General features: G+C 39.1%; 1 protein-coding gene across 1 annotated transcript in view; it reads left to right on the top strand.

The window, feature by feature from the left end:
- The window catches only part of LOC126258062 (choline transporter-like 1), a 153,010-nt gene extending 136,756 nt beyond the window's left edge, over positions 1-16,254 (top strand). Inside the window, exon 15 of the mRNA XM_049955612.1 lies at positions 13,823-16,254. Coding sequence (XP_049811569.1) covers positions 13,823-13,957 — 135 coding nt within the window. The 3' untranslated portion in view covers positions 13,958-16,254. The remainder of the gene's footprint in view (positions 1-13,822) is intronic.
- The last annotated feature ends 3,633 nt before the right edge of the window (positions 16,255-19,887 follow it).

The following is a 19,887-nucleotide window of genomic DNA, read 5'->3' as shown; positions in this document are numbered from 1 at the left end:
GTGAGGTGCCATGGTGGTACTTGAAAAAAGTGACAAAATATTTGGACAAGGTGATTAAAACGTGATAAAGTATTTTAAAAAGGTGGTTAAAAGGTGACACATTATTTCAATAAACAGGTATGGCCCAAGTTTTCATTTTGGATAGTTCCCTACCAAAAAAGGCATTGAAGACCATACCAAATTTCTCCATTATGATCCTGGAGGGGAAACCCTCATTTTTTTCTTCATACGAAGTTATTAATATATGCTGGTAATTGGGTATTGGTAATTTGGTGAAGATAATTGTAATTCACAAACAAAATGTACATAACATATTTACATCTAACAACATTTTGCACATCAGTACTGAAAAAATATCAAAAAAATATTTTTGGGTTACTGTTCCTTTGGAATCTTACCCCAAAAAGAAGTAATTTTAGTAAATTTTCTTTTCTCAAGATTTTTCTGAATGATTTCAGTCTCCCTTTCTTTCACTCTTTGTTCTACTTTCATGATTCATGCATCTTCAAGCATCCTGGGCCAATTTCATTGCCTGTAAATAATTTTTTTCAACTGCTTTCTTCAGGTTAGCTGAAGCCTGAGAGAGAAGTTCTTGTGCGTCATCAGACAGTTGGTGTCCTTTTATCTTTTCTTTCAGAGCAGCTGTCTCATAGACAATTTTTTCATGTTGTTCATTTTTAAGCTTCTCTTCTAAATGCCTTTGGTTTTGTATCTCTTTTTGTTTTTCGTCTCACTCGAGTTTTCTTTTACTTTCACATTCTTCCTGACAAGTAGTATAATTTACATGTGCTTGCTGTCCATACATAATGAACTGTGAGTCAGTGGACACACAAAGAAAATGTGGGTATTGTTTCAAAGCATCCCTCACAATCAAAACACTGCTTAAAAATCTTTGTCATTGCTGCATTGTCTTCTCTTAATTTTTGCTCCAAAATGGAATATTTTCCATGTCATTGAAAACAATCTATTAAAGTTTGCAAGCTTTCAGAGCCAGTGGCTCCTTTCCCAGCAGAAGATTTGAAGAGGAAGGAGGAGGGGCAAAGGAAAAGGACCAGTGAGGTATAGGAAAAATTTCTCAGAATGCCAGGTTAGGTTAGACTTACCAGACAAGGTGAGAAGGAAAGACTGGTTGTCAGGGACTGCACCAGATGAGATTTGAAAATGTCAGAGGCTAAAGGTGGATGATAGGGTAATACGCCAGACAAAGATTACTGCCAAAACCTCATAAGAGTGGAAAGCTAAGTACACTGTATGTGATAGAGGTGGAAGTGGGATGGTGAAAAATAGACAGGTAAGAAAATGAAAGATGTAGAAAACTAAAAGCAAGAGAAGAAAGCAATAGCTACCATGAAAAAATGCCAAGATTGAAGAAATTATTAAGGCCAGATGGGTGGCAAAAACCATGGACATGTAGCACCAGTTCCCACTTGTGGAGTTATGAAAAACTAGTGTCTGGGGCAAGAATCCAGATGGCACATGTGGTGAAAGAGGCACCGAAGTCACAACTGTCACGTTGTAAAGCATGCTGTTCAATGGGATATTGTGTGATGCCAATATACAGTCTCTGCCTATGCCCATTCATCCTAAGCAGTAACTTGGTTGCAGCCTTGCCGATGTAAAAGGCCAAACAGCATTTACATAACAGTTGGTATGTTACATGTCTTTGTGTCCACATTTCCATGGGGCAATGTAAGAGAAGCCTGAACAACTTATGGAACACTTTCATTTGAAGGCATTTTTTAAAGCACTCACAACGGCATTGTCGGATTTGGACTGAACGGTAGCAGAATTCTCATTGGAAAAAATAATATTGAATACCATCTCACTGTTCTAAAATCCTGTTGGCAGAATGTCCTAAATCATGCCAACATATGGTTGTATGCCTCAAAACCTTGAGATGTGGAATGTTAAACTTAGACTGAATTCCTTCACATTTTTCCCAGCTAACAGGCCAACCATCAAAATAATGGTAAATACTTACCAGAAATATGAATATTTCTTCACTTAAACTGTCTGAAGCATTTGCATAGGTATTATACATTGTATGAATGTTGCAGGTTCCGATTTTTATAAGTTGCCTGCCCCAAGTCTCCTGGACATCACTATCTAAAGGCCTAAATACTTCAGTTCTTCAGTCATTAGGTGTCTCATTTTCGTAGATGAAAACTGGAAAAAACGTTAGAAATACTATCAGAGGATGTTTTGAAGAAAACAGTATAAATATCATTTGACAAATCGATAAAGTAATTGTAAATCAGTAATTTCATTGTCTAACTAGATTCAGCGGTGGCAAAACTATCCGTGGTACTTAACATGAGTATTGTTTGTGCGTGTACTGAACATGAATGTTGTGTCTGATCTGAAAGTTCTAAATGCAACTTATGTGGTCCGTATTTAATTTCAAAGTTACACTTATGTTTTCTTGAAAGGAAGTTGCTAAAAATTGCCTGAAAACCCTTGCCTCGTACTGTATAGAGCAAGAACACACATTGCAAAATAGTTCACTTTTACTAACTTTTCCACCCATGCAGAGACTACTTTTCGAACTATCTGTCTTCTCAAGCCATTCACTGAGGAATTTATATTTTACCCCATCTTGAAAAGTTTATTTTCAAAATTGAACAAGTATCGCAGCAGCAGTCTCATTATGACAGCAGAATTAGAATCTGGAAAAAAAAGAAAATGTAAGCAGTTGTAATAGAGGATCATTTGACACCAATAACAGTTGTGAACAATATAAAATAATGCCAAAAAATTAAAAAGGAACAATCTATCTTCAATTTCAGAGGCCCGTCAGGTTAGATTTTGTCGTCTTCCATTAATTAATCATTCCAGAAAGTTAAATGAGTGAACATGAATACAGAAACTTGGAAATGGAGGAAAATAACTAATTTACTTCCTAAAAGGAAAGAAAAGGTTGAAAAAGGTGTCAAACATTTTAAAAGCTGACAAAAGGTGACAGTGTAGAAAAAGGAGACTGAAGGTGAGAAAAATGACTCCTCACCCTACACTCATTTTTTGTATGAACAAAGAAATCTACTCATTAGGAGCATTCAGATCTGAGCATTCTGAAGAAACTAATAATTTGAAATTTGTGCCATTATTGCAGGGAACTTTTGTTGCAACATAGTCATCACAGTGACAATTTTCTGCTGTGAGGTTATAGTACTCTGTTTTCATGGTTTGATGATGACTTTATTTTCCTCTGTGAAAGCATAAAAGAATTGCAGAACATGTTGAATTGAATAAACAGTCTACAGAACACAGAATAAATGAGAGACAGAGAGAGAGAGAGAGAGAGAGAGAGAGAGAGAGAGAGAGAGAGAGAGAGAGAGAAGCAGTAAACATGGGAATAGCAAAATCATATCATCATAATTGGAGACCATATTGCAGACAAAGCGAAGAAATTCTGTCATCTTGAAAGCAAAATAACACGTGACTGATGAATCAAGGCATATATAAGATACATACAGTACAGTAGGGAGAAAGAGATCGTCCCTCACCAACAGAAGTTTACTTGTATGAAATCAGACTTTGTGAAGAAATTTTTGAGACTGTAAATCTGGTACACAGAATTGTATGTAAGTGAAACAGCACTTGTCAGAAAACCAGGAAAGAAGAGAAAAGAGGCACTTGGGATGTGGTATTACTGAAGGATGTTGAAAATTAAGTGTACTGCTAAGACAGTAAATTAGGTGCTACTCAGCAGAGAATTTCTAAGGAAACGAATATGTTGAAAACACTTACAAGAATTAGGGATAGGGTGATAGAACATACGTTAAGATGTAAAAGAAGACTGTCCATGATGTTATAGTGAGCGACAGAGGACAAAGAAGTCAGGGAGTTTTGAATATATACAGCACTCCATCTTCTACCCTACTCTGCCCATAGACAGAAGAAAACAGTTTACAAGAACCCACACTGGTGGCAACTTAGAGACCAACGGAATGAAACAGATAGTTCAGGAAGTAAGTGACAGCAGACATAAAGTGAATGAATAACTAAAACAAGTCCAAAGCATAGTAAAGTTGTCTTAAGCATATGAAACAACCCAGAGAGCAATCCAAATCAGGAAAGGTCAAAACTCTACTATTGAATGGTGCATAACTAAAGGCTTCAGTAACTAATAAGAGATTGGCCTGCAGTATTTATCAGTGAATACTTGTCAGAGGGTGGCGCCTCATCATGTTTGCTGTGGAGACTGTGCCTCTCACATGCACAAGCCACATCTGTCTCCTGGAGCCTGAGTATCTCTAACGTGTTCTCTCCGTTCATACTTGGGCTATGCAGAGAATCCGAATCACCGCTGGGTACTAAACCCCTTTTCGGCTTATGCCAACTTTGTTGAGGAAGAAGGAGAACTGCAGGAATCCCCCTCAAAGGCTGCTGTGGTAGGCCCTCATTATCAACTGGGGTGGGTAGCAGCACTATCTGTGGAAGTCCTGACTGAATTATGGAGTCCAGGACACAACTTGGGTCCACCTGTAGGGGATTAGGGGTTGGTCTCCATGGACACCACAGGTCTATAATGTTCAACCTCCATCAACGGTGAGGGTAGGGGTCTACCAGGGGTGGGTGTGGGAGCCAGAAGTGGCATAGTGAGAAAAGTTGTTTGACCTCATTTGCTTGTCATTGTTGACTTCTTGTTGATGCCTAATATGAGGTGGAGCTTGTAGCAGTAAGAGGCAGGCTGGTGGGATGGTTTGTCCCTGGAGTAGTTGAGGATGATGGAATGCCCAGTTGCTGATGGAGGCGAAAGAAGGGATGGTGTGTCAGACAGGGTGCACTCCATTGCTGGACCAGCTGCTCCTGGCTGGCCTCAGCCTTGGACATCTGTCTCCCCCTGTTGCTAATAACAATGCCTTGGTGCACCTAGGGTTACGGCCAAAAGTATGAGCCCAGTTGGGAAGCCCACATAGACGAGGATGGTGGGTTCACTGAGTTGGGTGCAACACATCAAATAAGGTGCATAGTTGACACCCATGTAGAATTTTGGCTAGGATGTGTCCATTCACAGAGTGTTAGCGAGTGCTTCACTGGAGTCGGCTGTTGTCAGTAGTTGCACATCTGCATCTTGAATGTCCTGACCATCCACACAGCTTTCGAATTAGATGCAGGATGGAAAGGGGCAGTGGCCAGGTACTCAGTTCTGTTGCGCTGACAAATATCCTGAAACACAGATGCTGTGACCTGAGGGCTGTTGCGAGAAACCAGGGTGGAAGGTGCTCCTTCTATTGCAGATATGATGGAAAGGGTATAGAAGTAGCTGCCATAGTAGTTGTAGCTGTCCTTGCGATGGAAAGTTAGAGGGGGCTTCAACAACAAGCAACCACAATTCTTCCTGGAATGGGCCAGCAAAATCAATATGCACTCTATGCCAGAGATGGTCAGAGCATGATTGTAGGTCGAAATGCTGTGCTGAGGCTGACTGGTTGTTGGTGCAGACCTGCCAGTTCCAGATGGAATGGATATGTTCAAAAGGCAGCTTCAACTGCAGGTCAATACATGTTATGCTGTGCTGTTGCCTTCATTTCCCATTGACCAATGTGTAGGAGCTCCATCAATATGTGTGTGTGTGTGGGGAGGAGGGGGGGGGGGGGGCAGGATCTGGGAGGAACTACCACTGGCATTCAGCATTGTCTGTAGCCAACAGATGACCCCCTCAGTGACATTGAGCATGTGCCACAAGGAAAAATAGGAGTGCCATTCCAGGTCTGTCACCTTAGGCAAATGTTCCGGTCAGCCCCACCTTAACAGCAAGCACTACCTTGCACAGGAGCAGATGACGGTCAGTTTCTGCTGCTACTTCATGCGCTGTACTCAGAAATTTGTAAAGTATATGTGACTGATTTGCATCTAAGGCAAAACGCAATGCCTCAAGCCCATGAAGTTTGGCATCCGGGTTGCACGGCAATCAGGAAAGTGCATCAGCATTGGAGAGCTGCGAGGTGGGTGATAATGAATCTCACATGTATAGTTACTTAGGAGCAATGTCCATTATCACAGGTGGTGCACCATTTCATTAGCAATTTTTGAGTAAGGGCAGAATAACGAAATAAGGGACTTGTGATTGGCCAGGTGAAACTGGCTCAATGAAGATACACATGAAACTTCCAGACACTATATATGTGATAGCCAACACTTCTCAATTTGCAAATAATTTATATGTGCAGCATTTAACGTTTTAGATGCAAATGCAGTGATCTGTTGTTTGCCACTGGCATATTTTGGGACTGCACGTCACCAATGCCACAATCTGATGCATCAGTGTCAAGCATTAAGTTTGTATCTTGATTTGGGCATCATTAAACAAGGGGCCTACCAAAGGCACTTTTAAGTTCCATGAAAGTCATCTGGCACCCATGTGACCGCATAGACTTCACACTGTTTCTACACAATTGGTTGACTGGGATGGGAAACATGGGCCGCATCCATAATACTTTACTTTGCTGTAGTTCTTTTAGGTTCTTAGGAGTCAGTACGTTAGTGATTGGATCATATGATCGTGTGTGGGCGTGAGCCCATCACTACTTAATATAGGTCCTAAGTACATGATACTTTGCTCGAAGAAGTTACATTTGTCGAGGCAAGAATGCAGACCTTAGGCTTGTGATCGCTCAAACTTCATCTGTAGATTGTGTAGGCGCTTCTCCCACATGGGCCCAGTAAGTAACAAGACATAAAATTATTAACGCAGTTGGGGATATCTCTGAAATACACTACTGGCCATTAAAATTGCTACACCAGGAAGATGACGTGCTACAGACGCGAAATTTAACCGACAGGAAGAAGATGCTGTGATATGCAAATGATTAGCTTTTCAGAGCATTCTCACAAGGTTGGCGCCGGTGGCGACACCTAAAATGTGCTGACATGAGGAAAGTTTCCAACCGATTTCTCATACACAAACAGCAGTTGACTGGCGTTGCCCGGTGAAACGTTGTTGTGATGCCTCGTGTAAGGAGAAGAAATGCGTACCATCATGTTTCCAACTTTGATAAAGGTCGGATTGTAGCCTATCACGATTGTGGTTTATCGTATCTTGACATTGCTGCTCGCGTTGGTTGAGATCCAATGACTGTTAGCAGAATATGGAATTGGCGGATTCAGGAGGGTAATACGGAACGCCATGCTGGATCCCAACGGCCTTGTATTACTAACAGTTGAGATGACAGGCATCTTATCCGCATGGCTGTAATGGATCGTGCAGCCACGTCTCGATCCTTGAGTCAACAGATGGGGACATTTGGAAGACAACAACCATCTGCACGAACAGTTCGACAACGTTTGCAGCAGAATGGACTGTCAGGTCGGAATCCAGGACTGCGGTTACCCTTGATGCTGCATCACAGACAGGAGCACCTGCGATGTTGTGCTCAACGACAAACCTGGGCGCACGAATGGCAAAAGTCATTTTTTCGGATGAATCCAGGTTCTGTTTACAGCATCATGATGGTCGCATCTGTGTTTGGCGACATCGCGGTGAACACACATTGGAAGCGTGTATTCATCATCGCCATACTGTCGTATCACCCGGCGTGATGGTATGGGGTGCCATTGGTTACACGTCTCGGTCCCTCTTGTTCGCATTGACAGCACTTAGAACAGTGGACGTTACATTTCAGCAGGATAATGCACGACTGCATGTTGCAGGTCCTGTACAGGCCTTTCTGGATACAGAAAATGTTCGACTGCTGCCCTGGCCAGCACATTCTCCAGATCTCTCACCAATTGAAAACGTCTGGTCAATGGTGGCCGAGCAACTGGCTCATCACAATATGCCAGTCACTACTCTTGATGAACTGTGGTGTCGTGTTGAAGCTGCATGGGCAGCTGTTCCTGTACATGCCATCCAAGCTGTGTTTGACTCAATTCCCAGGCGTATCAAGGCAGTTATTGTGGCCAGAGGTGGTTGTTCTGGGTACTGATTTCTCGGGATCTATGCACCCAAATTTCGTGAAAATGTAATCACATGTCAGTTCTAGTATAATATATTTTTCCAATAAATACCCGTTTATCGTCTGCATTTCTTCTTGGTGTAGCAATTTTAATGGCCAGTAGTGTATCACGAGAACACTTGTAACTCCAAATGACAATCTGTTATAATGATAGATGCTGAATGGTATATTAATCACTAAAATATGTTTCATCTGATCATCTACAGGCAACTGAAAGTAGGCATCAGTGAGATCTGTCTTCAAAAAATAATGGCCCATGTCAATTTAACCAATAATTCTTCCGGTCATGGAAGTGGTTACAAATTAACACTTACTTGGGCGTTAATGGTAGTCTTAAATCACCACAAATGTGAAGTGATCCAATAGGTTTCTTAACCAAGACCTGGGGCTTAGCCTACTGGCTAGATGATACTATGGTTATAACACCCAAACTGTGCAACATGTCTAGTTCTGCTTTAACTTGCTCATGTGTGGCGGAAGGTAATGGATGAGCTCTGCAAAAACTTTGACACTGCCAATTGTTTTAAGGATATGTGGACCTGGAACCCTGTTGCACAACCTAATGTAGGTTCAAACAGCTGCTTAAATTGTACACACAATGTATTAAGTTTTGTAAATGGGATCACATTTGAAATTAGATTTACCTGGTCCTGAATTTGTAAACCAAAAAGTGAAATAGTGTGTAAACTAAAAATGTTAGTTCTCATCCAAGACTTGTCTAAAAGCAAGGTCAGTTGAAGTGCTATATTTTTATACTTAACATGGACGATGATCTGACCTCGCAACAGGATCATCTGGTCATTGTACATCAATCCTTCACACTGAGGAGACTGTAGCTGTGGGTAGCCAGTGCACTAGTAAGTGTCTTCATTAATCAGAGGCACGGCTGCACCTGTGCCCAAATGAAAATCTGCTGTCACCCCATTAATGACCAGTTGCAACAAGAGAAGCTACACACCTCCTCCTGCTGCCATGGGCACTACCAAGATAACATGTAGCATGCTGATCGCCAATGTTGTTAATGCTTGGTGGCCAAGGCAGGCATTTGCTAGGTGTTCTGGTTTGTGGCATACAAAACAGATGATATCCTGAAAGGACAGTGATGCCTTTGATGGTGTGGCCTCCAATCTGGATACAGTTTGACGGCACAGACTTTCTGTCCTTTGATGATAATGGGGTGCAAAATCCTGCATAAGCCTCTGCTGATTTTGAGATGCACAAATGGCTGACAAACCATTTCCATTTGAGTGTATCTACCAATGATGAGGGTGGAGGATTGATAGCTACTGTACTAACTACTACTGAATCCCTTGTTGTCAGGTTACTGGATGAACTGGTGCTTGGTAAATTAGATGATGACGTTGATGGGAAGTCACCAGATGGTGGTAGATCACAGTGGCAAATAACACTACTGACAAAGTTAAAACTAGAGGAATTGTAGGATATAGTATGCACTGATGCAGTTACTTCATTAGCTATGACAATTTTTAACATCACTCAAGTCGGGATCATGCTACTAAAGCCAACCCAGCGAGGAGGCACAGTGGTTAGCGCACTGTACTCTCATTCGAGAGGTTGACAATTCTAACATGCATCTGGCCATCCTGAAGGTTTTCCATGATTTCCCTAAATCGCTTCAAGCAAACGACAGGATGGTTCCTTCAAAAGGGCACAGCCGACTTCCTTCCCCTCTGTTCCCTAATCCGATGGGACCAAAGACCTCACTATGTGGTCCCCTCCCCTAAATCAACCAACCAACGTCTAAAGCCTTTGCTGTTATTTCTCGATCAGGAACGAGATGGACAAAAATATCACAGATAAAGGGGTTCGCGTATGACGTGCCACACTCTTTACAAGAAAAACCACACTTGCGAGCCAAGCCTTGTGAGTCAGCCCCATGCAGCATAGGTCTGCTTACATTGCTTAACATATTGATTAAACTTGAAGCTAGTAGTGATGATGTGAGTTTAGCGACCATAGTAATCAATCAGAAAACCACAAGCATCAGAAAAAGTCAAATTACTAGAATAAAAGAGTGGACATATTTTTTGCACCACTTTGTGCTGTTTATTACTAGAAGACAGTGAGAGCACACAGTGACATTCAGGGTCAGCTATTTGACTTCACTTGACTTGACTTGCCTTGCAGTGAATGACAGAATGATGTAAATAGACCTCCCACCTCTTGTCTACCTCATTGAAACAAGCGAGATGCCGATGGGGAGGTGAGCAAACTGCAACTGCTAACTGTTGTTGGTTGTAGAGGGGCTAAAACAGCTCTGTCTGCTGTTCCTGGTGGAATTCCTACTGTCTTCCTTGCTAATGCTGTTATTACAGTTGTTGCTCTGAAGGTAAATGACAGTGGAGATTGCAAAGCAAATGAATAACCAAACCAAGTCCTGAATGTAGCAAAGTCATCTTGTGTATATTCAACAATCCAGAGAGCAATTCAAATCACATATGTAAAGCAGGCAAAGTCAAATGACACATAACTGAATGTTTCCGCGACTGGTGAGACACTAGCTAGCAATAGCCAGGCTGTGGTATTTAGCAGTACACACGTCAGATGGCAGTGCAATTTGTTGGACTGAAGTACTCAGTGCCCTACTCATACTCATGAGACTTCTTTGGGGTCACCTATGGTGTCAGTTGCATCTCAGCTCAATTCATCCAAAATTCAAGCAACAACTGTCCACCATGTTTCAGGAAGCATGGGTCCAATATCATTGTTAATTTATCAAGACTTAGTGGTAAGTCTGTCCTGAAGATTGAAGGCAGCTACAATACCAAAAAGGGGCAACGCATTGTATTTATTTCATGTCTGGCATGTTGCAAATGAATAGCAATAGATAACTGAAGTTATTTGGTCATATAGAGCAAATATTTTTCAGGAAAAATCAAACAGTGGAAAATCCAGGATGGCATAATGACAATATTATGAAAATGACAGTTTCACTCATCATATTGCAGAGATGCTGAGTCACTGATAGGCACAGCAGAAAGACTGTCAAAAAATGGCTCTGAGCACTATGGGACTCAACTGCTGTGGTCATTAGTCCCCTAGAACTTAGAACTACTTAAACCTAGCTAACCTATGGACATCACACACATCCATGCCCGAGGCAGGATTCGAACCTGCGACCGTAGCAGTCGCACGGTTCCGGACAGCGCGCCTAGAACCGCGAGACCACCGCGGCCGGCAGAAAGACTGTCAAACAAAGCTTTCGGTTAAACAGGCCTTCATCAATGTAAGTGTGTGTGTGTGTGTGTGTGTGTGTGTGTGTGTGTGTGTGTGTGGTGTGTGTGGTCTATTCTGATGAAGGCCTGTTTGGCCAAAAGCTCTGTTTGACAAGTCTTCTTGTTGTACCTACCTGTGACTCAGCATCTCCACTATATGATGAGTAGCAACTATCTTTTTCATAATATTGGCATATTTTTCAAGTGTAATCATGTATTGGCTATAACTTTGAAGAAAAAGGAAATATTCAAAATCATAGATAGAATCATTTGGATCGATGGTAAAAATAAGTTTAATGTGGAATGAATTTTCAGTTCTGCAGTGGAGTGTGCTGAAGTTCTGGTAGAATTAAGGATATTAGAGTGGTTTGTGAGTCATGATAGTTGAGTCTGTAGATAATTTTCCCTCAAAAGGCAAAGATTCTGGATTTGTGTCTTGATCAGACACACAGTTGCAATCTGCCTGAAAGTTTCAAAGATAATCTGCATAGAGATTTAAAGAGACTGGCTTTGGTCCAGAAATGTGTATATCATTCAGGAACACACATTTCAATAACTGGCCAGCAGCCATTAAAAGTTTAGCTTCTAATAAACTTTACTTTAAGAGGAACCTTAAGTATTTACAATTTGTGAAATACTCGGGGCAAGATTTTCCAGCAATCAAAGACTATTTTATTCACTTTACAGATCACAAGAATTAAGTACTTGTACTCGCATGATAAATTTCTTAGTAAAACAGATTGATGCATATATTATTAGTAATATCACATAATTTGTATTACACAAAATCTGGCTTCTGCACGTCTTCAGTGCATGTGTACAATAGCCCAAGAATTGCTATACATACCTCAGTGAACTATACATTCACATGTTCAGTGACAAGTTTGTTATTGCCTTTTAATGAAAATTTGCTTAAATTTTTTTTTACTTATTCCTCTTCAGTTAGACTCAAATAACTTAAGATCTGAAGAAGGAACATTATCATATCTCTCTTTTGTTTGAAGATGTATACTATGTATTCTTCAAACAATTGAAAATACAGGATGGTATAACACAATGCAATAGAGAGTGAAATAGAATAGCCTGCTCCTTACAAAATAGAGGTGTGGGGCAACAGACAGGCACATTTGAAGTATATTTAAAAGTAGACTAAGGTATTGGACAATGTCCTTCCTCAGACTTAGAACAAACAAAGAAACAAACAAACACACACACACACACACACACACACACACACACACACACACACACAAAGAAGGCCTCTATCATCTTCAGCACAGGTGATCATTGACCTCATTTGGGGATAGTAGGAGGGGGGGGGGGGGGTTAAAGGCATAGGGTGGGGAGGCTGACAGGTAGCAGGGTAGGTGTGGGGGAAGGTACTGTAGTGCAGCAGAGGGATTGTGCAGGGAGGTGGTGGCTACAGGATGCTGGGCTGTTAAGTGTGTCAGGACGCTGTGCAGTTGCTATTCATGCAGACAAACAGCTCGTTAGTTGTCATACCTCTGTAAAATGCTGCACTGTGTTTGCATCTAAATTGATAGACCACATGCCTGGTATCACAGGTAGCTCTGCCTTCTCCTGTCCCATCAAACACAGGGCAACTTGTCTACCAGATTAACTGCAAACATTGTGGTATTGTGCACAGGTATGCCCACTATCCACATGAACGGCCGCTGCTAAATTGTGACCAAGAGACAGCTCAACTGCCCTCTTGCTGAGCATGCCACTCAGCACTGTGTGCTGTACTTTGACAACTAATTCACAACCTGCGCCACATGGATTCTTCTCAAGAACACCATCTTTTCTGAATTGTGCATGTGAGAACTCTCCCTACAACATATCCTTCAATGCCATAACATCGTGCCCTCAACCTGCACTAGTCCCTGTCTCCATTTGCCTCTATACCCTTTCCTGCTCTCATTCCTGCTTGCTATCCCTCCAGCACACCCGCATAGCCTTTCCCATTCTCTGCTTCTCCCCTTTTCCATTTTTCCCCCAAGCACAGACTCCTGATCGTCACCTAACAGTCCAAGACACTTCACCACCATATCCTGCACACTCCTACAGGCAGCACTATAGCATCTTCCCCCAACCCTACTGTGCTCTCCCCCCCCCTCCCCCTTCCCCCTTTTTCTCTCTATAGCTCTTCTGCACTCCACAGTCCATCCCAGCCGGGATTGCTGCCCGTTGCATTTGGGCCTCAGTGCCTGAAGGCGACAGTGGCCGTGTGTGTGTGTGTGTGTGTGTGTTGTTTTTTTCTACATCTAAAAAGAATTTGATGCAAATAGCTTAGTCTACTTTTAAATGTGTTTGCCTGCTACTCAGTGCTTCCTCTTTGTGCTATTCTATTCTATATAATTGTTAGTATGTATTCTTGTTCCAAGACATATTCTTTATTTTTGAGGATCCCTCACTAATAATCCACAGAACATAAAGTATATGTAATCAGAGCTAATCTCTGATTCTAGATCCAACATCACAGTTCTGTTTCCACTTTAGTATAGGATGCCTTTAAAATGGTAGTCTCCTGAAGTAAAGTTAGTGAATCCGTTTTACATAAGAATATAGACTTCATGTAGAACAGCATGTTAAACAGATAATGATATCTCCATATATTTGTTGCAGGTTGTGATAGACACTATGTTCCTTTGTGTTTGTGAGGATGAGAGGATAAACCCTGAAGGTGGCCACTGGCAAACATCAAGTATTGCCAGAAGAGAAACTCGTGGAACTGAATTGCAGCCAATGGCAACACAATAAAAGCATTAATTGATGCATGTTTGTCCTATATGAGGAAGGAGAGGATCTGAACAACTTAATTTTGGGTTACTGTCCTCAAGAACTTTTTGCTGTAGCAATAATCCAGTTATATATTATTGTGCATTCACCTTTTTGCAGGCAGCAAATGACTTTTTTATGGTTTTACGTTAGAGCTGGAGAAAACCTTTTAGGTTGTTGTTATTTAGTGATAAGAGTATCACCGTTTTGTATATTGTCGCAACAAAGATATTTTTATGGCGTTAATGTTTGTGTTGGCATATTGGGGGGGGGGGGGGGGATAACAAATGCTTTAAAGTGCTATAAATCATTCAGAGCTCATGTATTAAATAATTTTTACTCTTTGTGGAAGGTCTGAATTACTGTAATAATTGTTATAAAAGAAGAGCATCCATAAACCAAAATCAGGAAACAAAGGACAGCTTCTTACTGTGTGTAAGGGTCACAACATAATTAAATAAAAACAGATGTAAAACGTGAATCTTGAAGTTGTGGAGATATAAATGCTTAATTTAGTAATGAAGGTCATTGAATGTTAAAGTTCCCAAAACCCATACTCAGTGAACACATTAACAGACAAGAGTGAATACAGAATGCAAATAATGACAGCAGGAAAGCAAGAGAAAATCTTGGTAAAACATCAGACAGCAAATCAGAAGTCTAGAATCTCATCTGTTGTCATATATAGTCACTTTTTTGCTCTATTTATTGTTTCTTCCCATGCTGCTCTTTTCTATTATTTGTTTCATAGCTTCTGAAGGAACAGTTTCCAACTCCAAAACTTCAAGATTCAGTATTTATGCAGAAGAATAAGTCCTCATTGTGGTATTTTATCCTCTTGAGTATTGAAGCATTCCTTGAACAAATACATAATAGTACAAGAAGAAAAAACTGTGGTTTCTATTCTGATGAACTTCATTATTTTTAGTTTTTTAGTTGGTCATTTGTGCAAATGTTATGATCTCAAGCTGAGTGAAGGCATGGATTATTTTCTAGCGAGATACATGTCCGGGTAAATATTCCTGGAACTGTAGGAGCAAAATGTATGTAGTTTAAAAATTCAAACTGATTAGCCAGCACATTTATAAAACTGTGGAAACAGTGCTCACCAATACTGTGTAAGAGTTAGATAGTGAGTTCTGGAACTCCAACAAAAGTTGTGAAATAGCTGTAGCCATCATTTCAGAGCCAGTCACAACAATGGCATAAAAGAAGGAAGTGTTTGTAGAAAAATCATTTGGGCAAAGATCAGCATCACAGCTTTTAATATGTTGTGTAACATGAATATTCATGTCTTATAAGCAAGAGTGTAAGATATTTATTGTACTTTAATGTTTATTGCACATACAGACTTGATACTCTCGGGTACACCTGGCATAAAACAAACTTTTATATTCAAAGAAACTGGCAAAAATTTTAAAAAATGCCAAGTTTTCATGCAGCAAGATGTGTTCAATAGTTTATAATAAGACTCACTATTTACATAACAAATCTGACTGAAAAAATCCTTTCATATTTCGTTTTTTAATGTTTTTTTTTTCTGATGGTCGCACTAAAGAGTTGTTTGTGCCATCTGTTCATGACAAATCTTTACTGCTCATGTTAGTTAACATAGATACAGTATGGCTAATGAGGTACTAATCTTTCCTTCACAACTTACAATTTACTTTATTATATTTTTTTCATTTTTTCTTTAGAATCTACTGCCTGCAGTGCTAAAATAAAATTACTAGCAACTGATCATCAAAGAAAAATTTCAAGACAAAAGCTAATTGTTATTTTATACCTTCTTTTCACAGTTAGACTGTACACATACCAAATAATATAGCCTCTGCATGCCACTATACAGTGCATGGCATAGGATACTCTGTATTGGTATTCATTTTGGCTTAATTTCTCTAAGTTCTTGTCACATGCACTTACTCCCTATTTTCAAAATATCTTTGGAAATTTAGTCTGAGTGTCTGATGCATAGAAACACAACAGGAAATAATATTTGAGCTCTTGCTCTTTCCCTAGCAAAAGTACATGCATTCACACACACATTCTCATACACAACCACACAGACAGCCAAACATACACACACATAGCTGCAGTGAGACTGTTAATTGTCAAATTGAGGGCAGTTGTCTGGGCAGATGCAGGTGGGACAGTGATAAGACAAAGATGCACAAGATGAGGAGAGAGTAATGGGATAGTGTGAGGTAGGTCTTTTGACAGATGACTCAGAAGGTGCACACTAAGGTGAAAGTTGTTCAGATGGTGGAGCAAATATGAAATGTGGGTTGGGGGGGGGGGGGGGGGGAAGGCAGGTGCAGATGAAGGGGGAGACAGGGAGAGAAGAGAGAATTCCATCCAGGAATTTCCATTATTGTTAGAGAGAATATGTGTTATGTTTGCCCATATTTACACTAGTAATAGACAATAACTAATTGTATATTCTTAGGGAAACTGAAACCATAGTGTTATGAAAAGAGACAGGCAGAAATAATTCTGGAGGAAAATATGTCCATTAGAATGAATGTGATATAAGTACAGGTATAAAATTAGACAGTAAAAATTTGATGTCTCATTTCTTTTTGGATCTATGCATTGAATTTAGCATTAACCTATAAATTTATATATAGTCTTGTCTATATAGATATTTGCACAAGGAAATATGATATGGTTTGCTGTGTGTGTGTGTGTGTGTGTGTGTGTGTGTGTGTGTGTGTGTGTGTGTGTGTGTTGTATAATCAAGTGCACACTCGATGATACATCAAAACAGTGTGTTTCCCACAAATTCACTTTGCAGATAACAAAGATAATATTTCCTCATATATGATTTTGGTGCAGCTGATTGTCGAGTCTTCTGTGCTTAACATATATCGATTTAATGCTGCCTATGGTTATAATTTTTATATGGTAGGTCACCATTGGCATTTTATGAAATAAGTTCTTTCCCACTAATGCCTACACACACACACACACACTCTGCCAGACTTCCAGAGGCTGCATCTAAAGTGCTAATTACATTGTTTCCTCACTGATTAAGCAAGATGTTCCTAAAAGTTGCAGATTCTGAAGCATGGTAAACCTTCTTCTTTAGTGTTCAACCCTGAGATTGCTTTGCAGCAGTAAGCCACTCCACTCTTCTGTCTACCCTCCTTTTCATTGCCACATACATAGTGCTTCCCACATCATCCATAATCTGCTGCATATATGATATCCCTGTTTCTCCCTCATGATTCCTTCCCTCAGTAGCTCCTTCTACTATTGTTACAATTATGTTATTGTGTCTTAAAATGTTTCCTTTGACTTTATCTCTTCGTGTTGGGCTGTGTGTGCAGATGCCAAACCTAAGAAAAATCTATTCATACTTTAAAATCACAAATTTTGTGCTCACATATACGTGAATATAATACAGATATGTATACGGTGTTATCAGTATTTTTCACAACTCCATTTTGTGAATCCATGTAAATAGCAGAGATATTTTTTAATCATGTCATTGGTGCTTCTGTCTAGCATGTGAGTCAGCTACAAACATATTCTTTATTGAATGTAGATATTTGTTAATCATTGTTGGTGCTTTAATATAAATCACATTATTAAAAACAGCACACCACTGTTTGTGGAGTTTTCCTATATAATAAAAATAATAAATTGTGGGAATGAAATGGAGAATTGTGAAGTGCTTGTCGTATTGTACTGAGATAAATTAATGCATTTTTCATTAGTATGTTGAAAGGTACTGTTGTCAGTATATGTGCCTTTCTAATTTGTGACAAAATGTGTTTCTTTGTAGTAGGACATAGGTGGTGCTGTTTAGAATTTGCCATTGTTTTTCTTTGAAGTGAACAACATCAAAACAGTGCTTTTTTTTATTTAGAAAATATTTTATATGTAGAACAGACAAAATAGAGGATCTGGTATATATGTTTCTATATAAATCTTGATTGATTGGTATATGGATTGTTTCCAGCCCAGATTAATATGTCACAGGTAACCTCTTGTTTCAGCAACGTTAAATATGTTATGAATTTTTGTGGAGCACTTATTGCAACAGAATTATGCTTTGTTAAAGGAATACACGCAACATTCTCCTACAGTAAGAAGTTTTTCTTGTAATTAATTAGAATGTACTGTACTCTTGATGGTCTTTTTTTAGTGTAGAATTGTTTATCATTTCATCTTTGCTATTATTCGTTGTGTATTTTTCTCCTTTGGAAAATTTTAGAACCTGGTTTGCATCTGCAGGTGACATTTTTCATAAATAAACTTGAAAACAAAGATTATAGCACAGGTCTTGTGTGTAGTTTGTAGAGATACTTGTTTCTATAAAAAGCATTCATTCTCCTTGGGAGGCTTAGAATATTGTGATTAGTGAGTTTCCTCTCCAGTGATTAATGTTTGATTGGGGTGAATGTTGAGTGGAAGGGGGGACGGAGTAGAAGATTTTGAAAAATGGGAGGAGGGAGGGACCTCAGAAGGGAAATTAGAATCAGAGACAAAGTAAGAAGGTAAAAAGAAACACCATAAGGAAGCTAATAGACAGTTAAAGGAAAAATTACTTAAATCCTGCCGTTTTTTGTATTGTAATTCCATTTGTTTTAATTCTTCCATGTTGGTAGCCTTTTGTCTCCCTCCCTCTCTCTTCTCACTTATGCAGATAATAATCATTATTCCTTTTGGCTTATTGCAGTTTGTCCCTTTAACTTCTCTCCCATTCCACAAATCACTCCATTTCACTCTATACGGAGTATTTTAAAACAGGTGTACAGTGGCTTTGTAAGTGCATTCCCTGTAAAGAAATATTAATGTTTGAACATTGTGTCTGTAAGTTCCTTTACAATTATTAAAGGTATATTGAATCCGTCTTTTAAACTATTTCACAATACTTTTTTATGTTGCCATACTCATTTCATTTTATCCAGTGGTATAAAATGAAATATATTTTCAATATTGGTTAGCTTTTAGAAATAAAGGCAACTTGTTGCAAAAGATATAATAGTGTCCATTTTTATTGACAGAAACAGACAAAAATGCAGTAGTTCAAAATCACATTAATACATCTTTTGTAACATACTATTTTTAAATCCAGAGGCAAACCAAAATTGTAAATATGTTTGCTTCCAGATTGCTGATGTTTTAAGTGAATAAAATTAAATACTTGCGGTAAAATTAATGCACATCTTTTGGTAACTGCAAAGACAGATGTCAGATACTGTTAACAAATGTTTGATTTATGTGGAAAATAGAAAGCTAAAATTCTGGCATGTGTGTGTCTGTAAATTATTTATGACTTTAGTTAGGGTCAGATGTAGTCTACCTATGATGCAGTGGTGTATATTCTACTGTTTGTATTACTTTGTTGTGAAAGCGCTATTTTTTAAACATTTGCTTTATAAAAAAATCTAAGATTATAATTTTATAGACTTATAATTCCATTTAACCTGTAACAACAGAAAGTGAACTGAATTGAATGAATTAGTGCAGCTATATGTGAAACTTTTTTCAATTAACGTGTCCACATAATTGTGTTTGTTGTGAATATCATCTATGGTTAACTAATAAAACTGGAAAAGCTTTATAATATAAGTGCACTGATGTAAGATAAAAACACGTTTAAATTTAATAGTATTTAAAAGAAGAAGAAGAAGAGTACAATAAGCTCAGATGCAAAACTAGCCTGCCTAAAACATATATTTTTATATTCGTATTGACAGCAGTTGTAGCCTCCGGTGACAATGAACTGGGAAATTGTTCTCAAGTAAACATACTAAATATTGGCAATAGAAAGCAGCTTATTAACCAGTATATTGAAATCTTTTACTAATACAAATTCACTGTCATAAATCAGTTTTGATATGTAAATTTACATATTTACAGATGTTTTGTATGTGTAATGCTTATTCATCATGTATTGTTTT

This window comes from Schistocerca nitens, chromosome 1, assembly GCF_023898315.1.
Source record: "Schistocerca nitens isolate TAMUIC-IGC-003100 chromosome 1, iqSchNite1.1, whole genome shotgun sequence".
NCBI classification, from domain to species: domain Eukaryota; kingdom Metazoa; phylum Arthropoda; class Insecta; order Orthoptera; family Acrididae; genus Schistocerca; species Schistocerca nitens.
The sequence above is the reverse complement of the archived record's forward strand: the minus strand, read 5'-3'. Positions and strand labels throughout refer to the sequence as shown.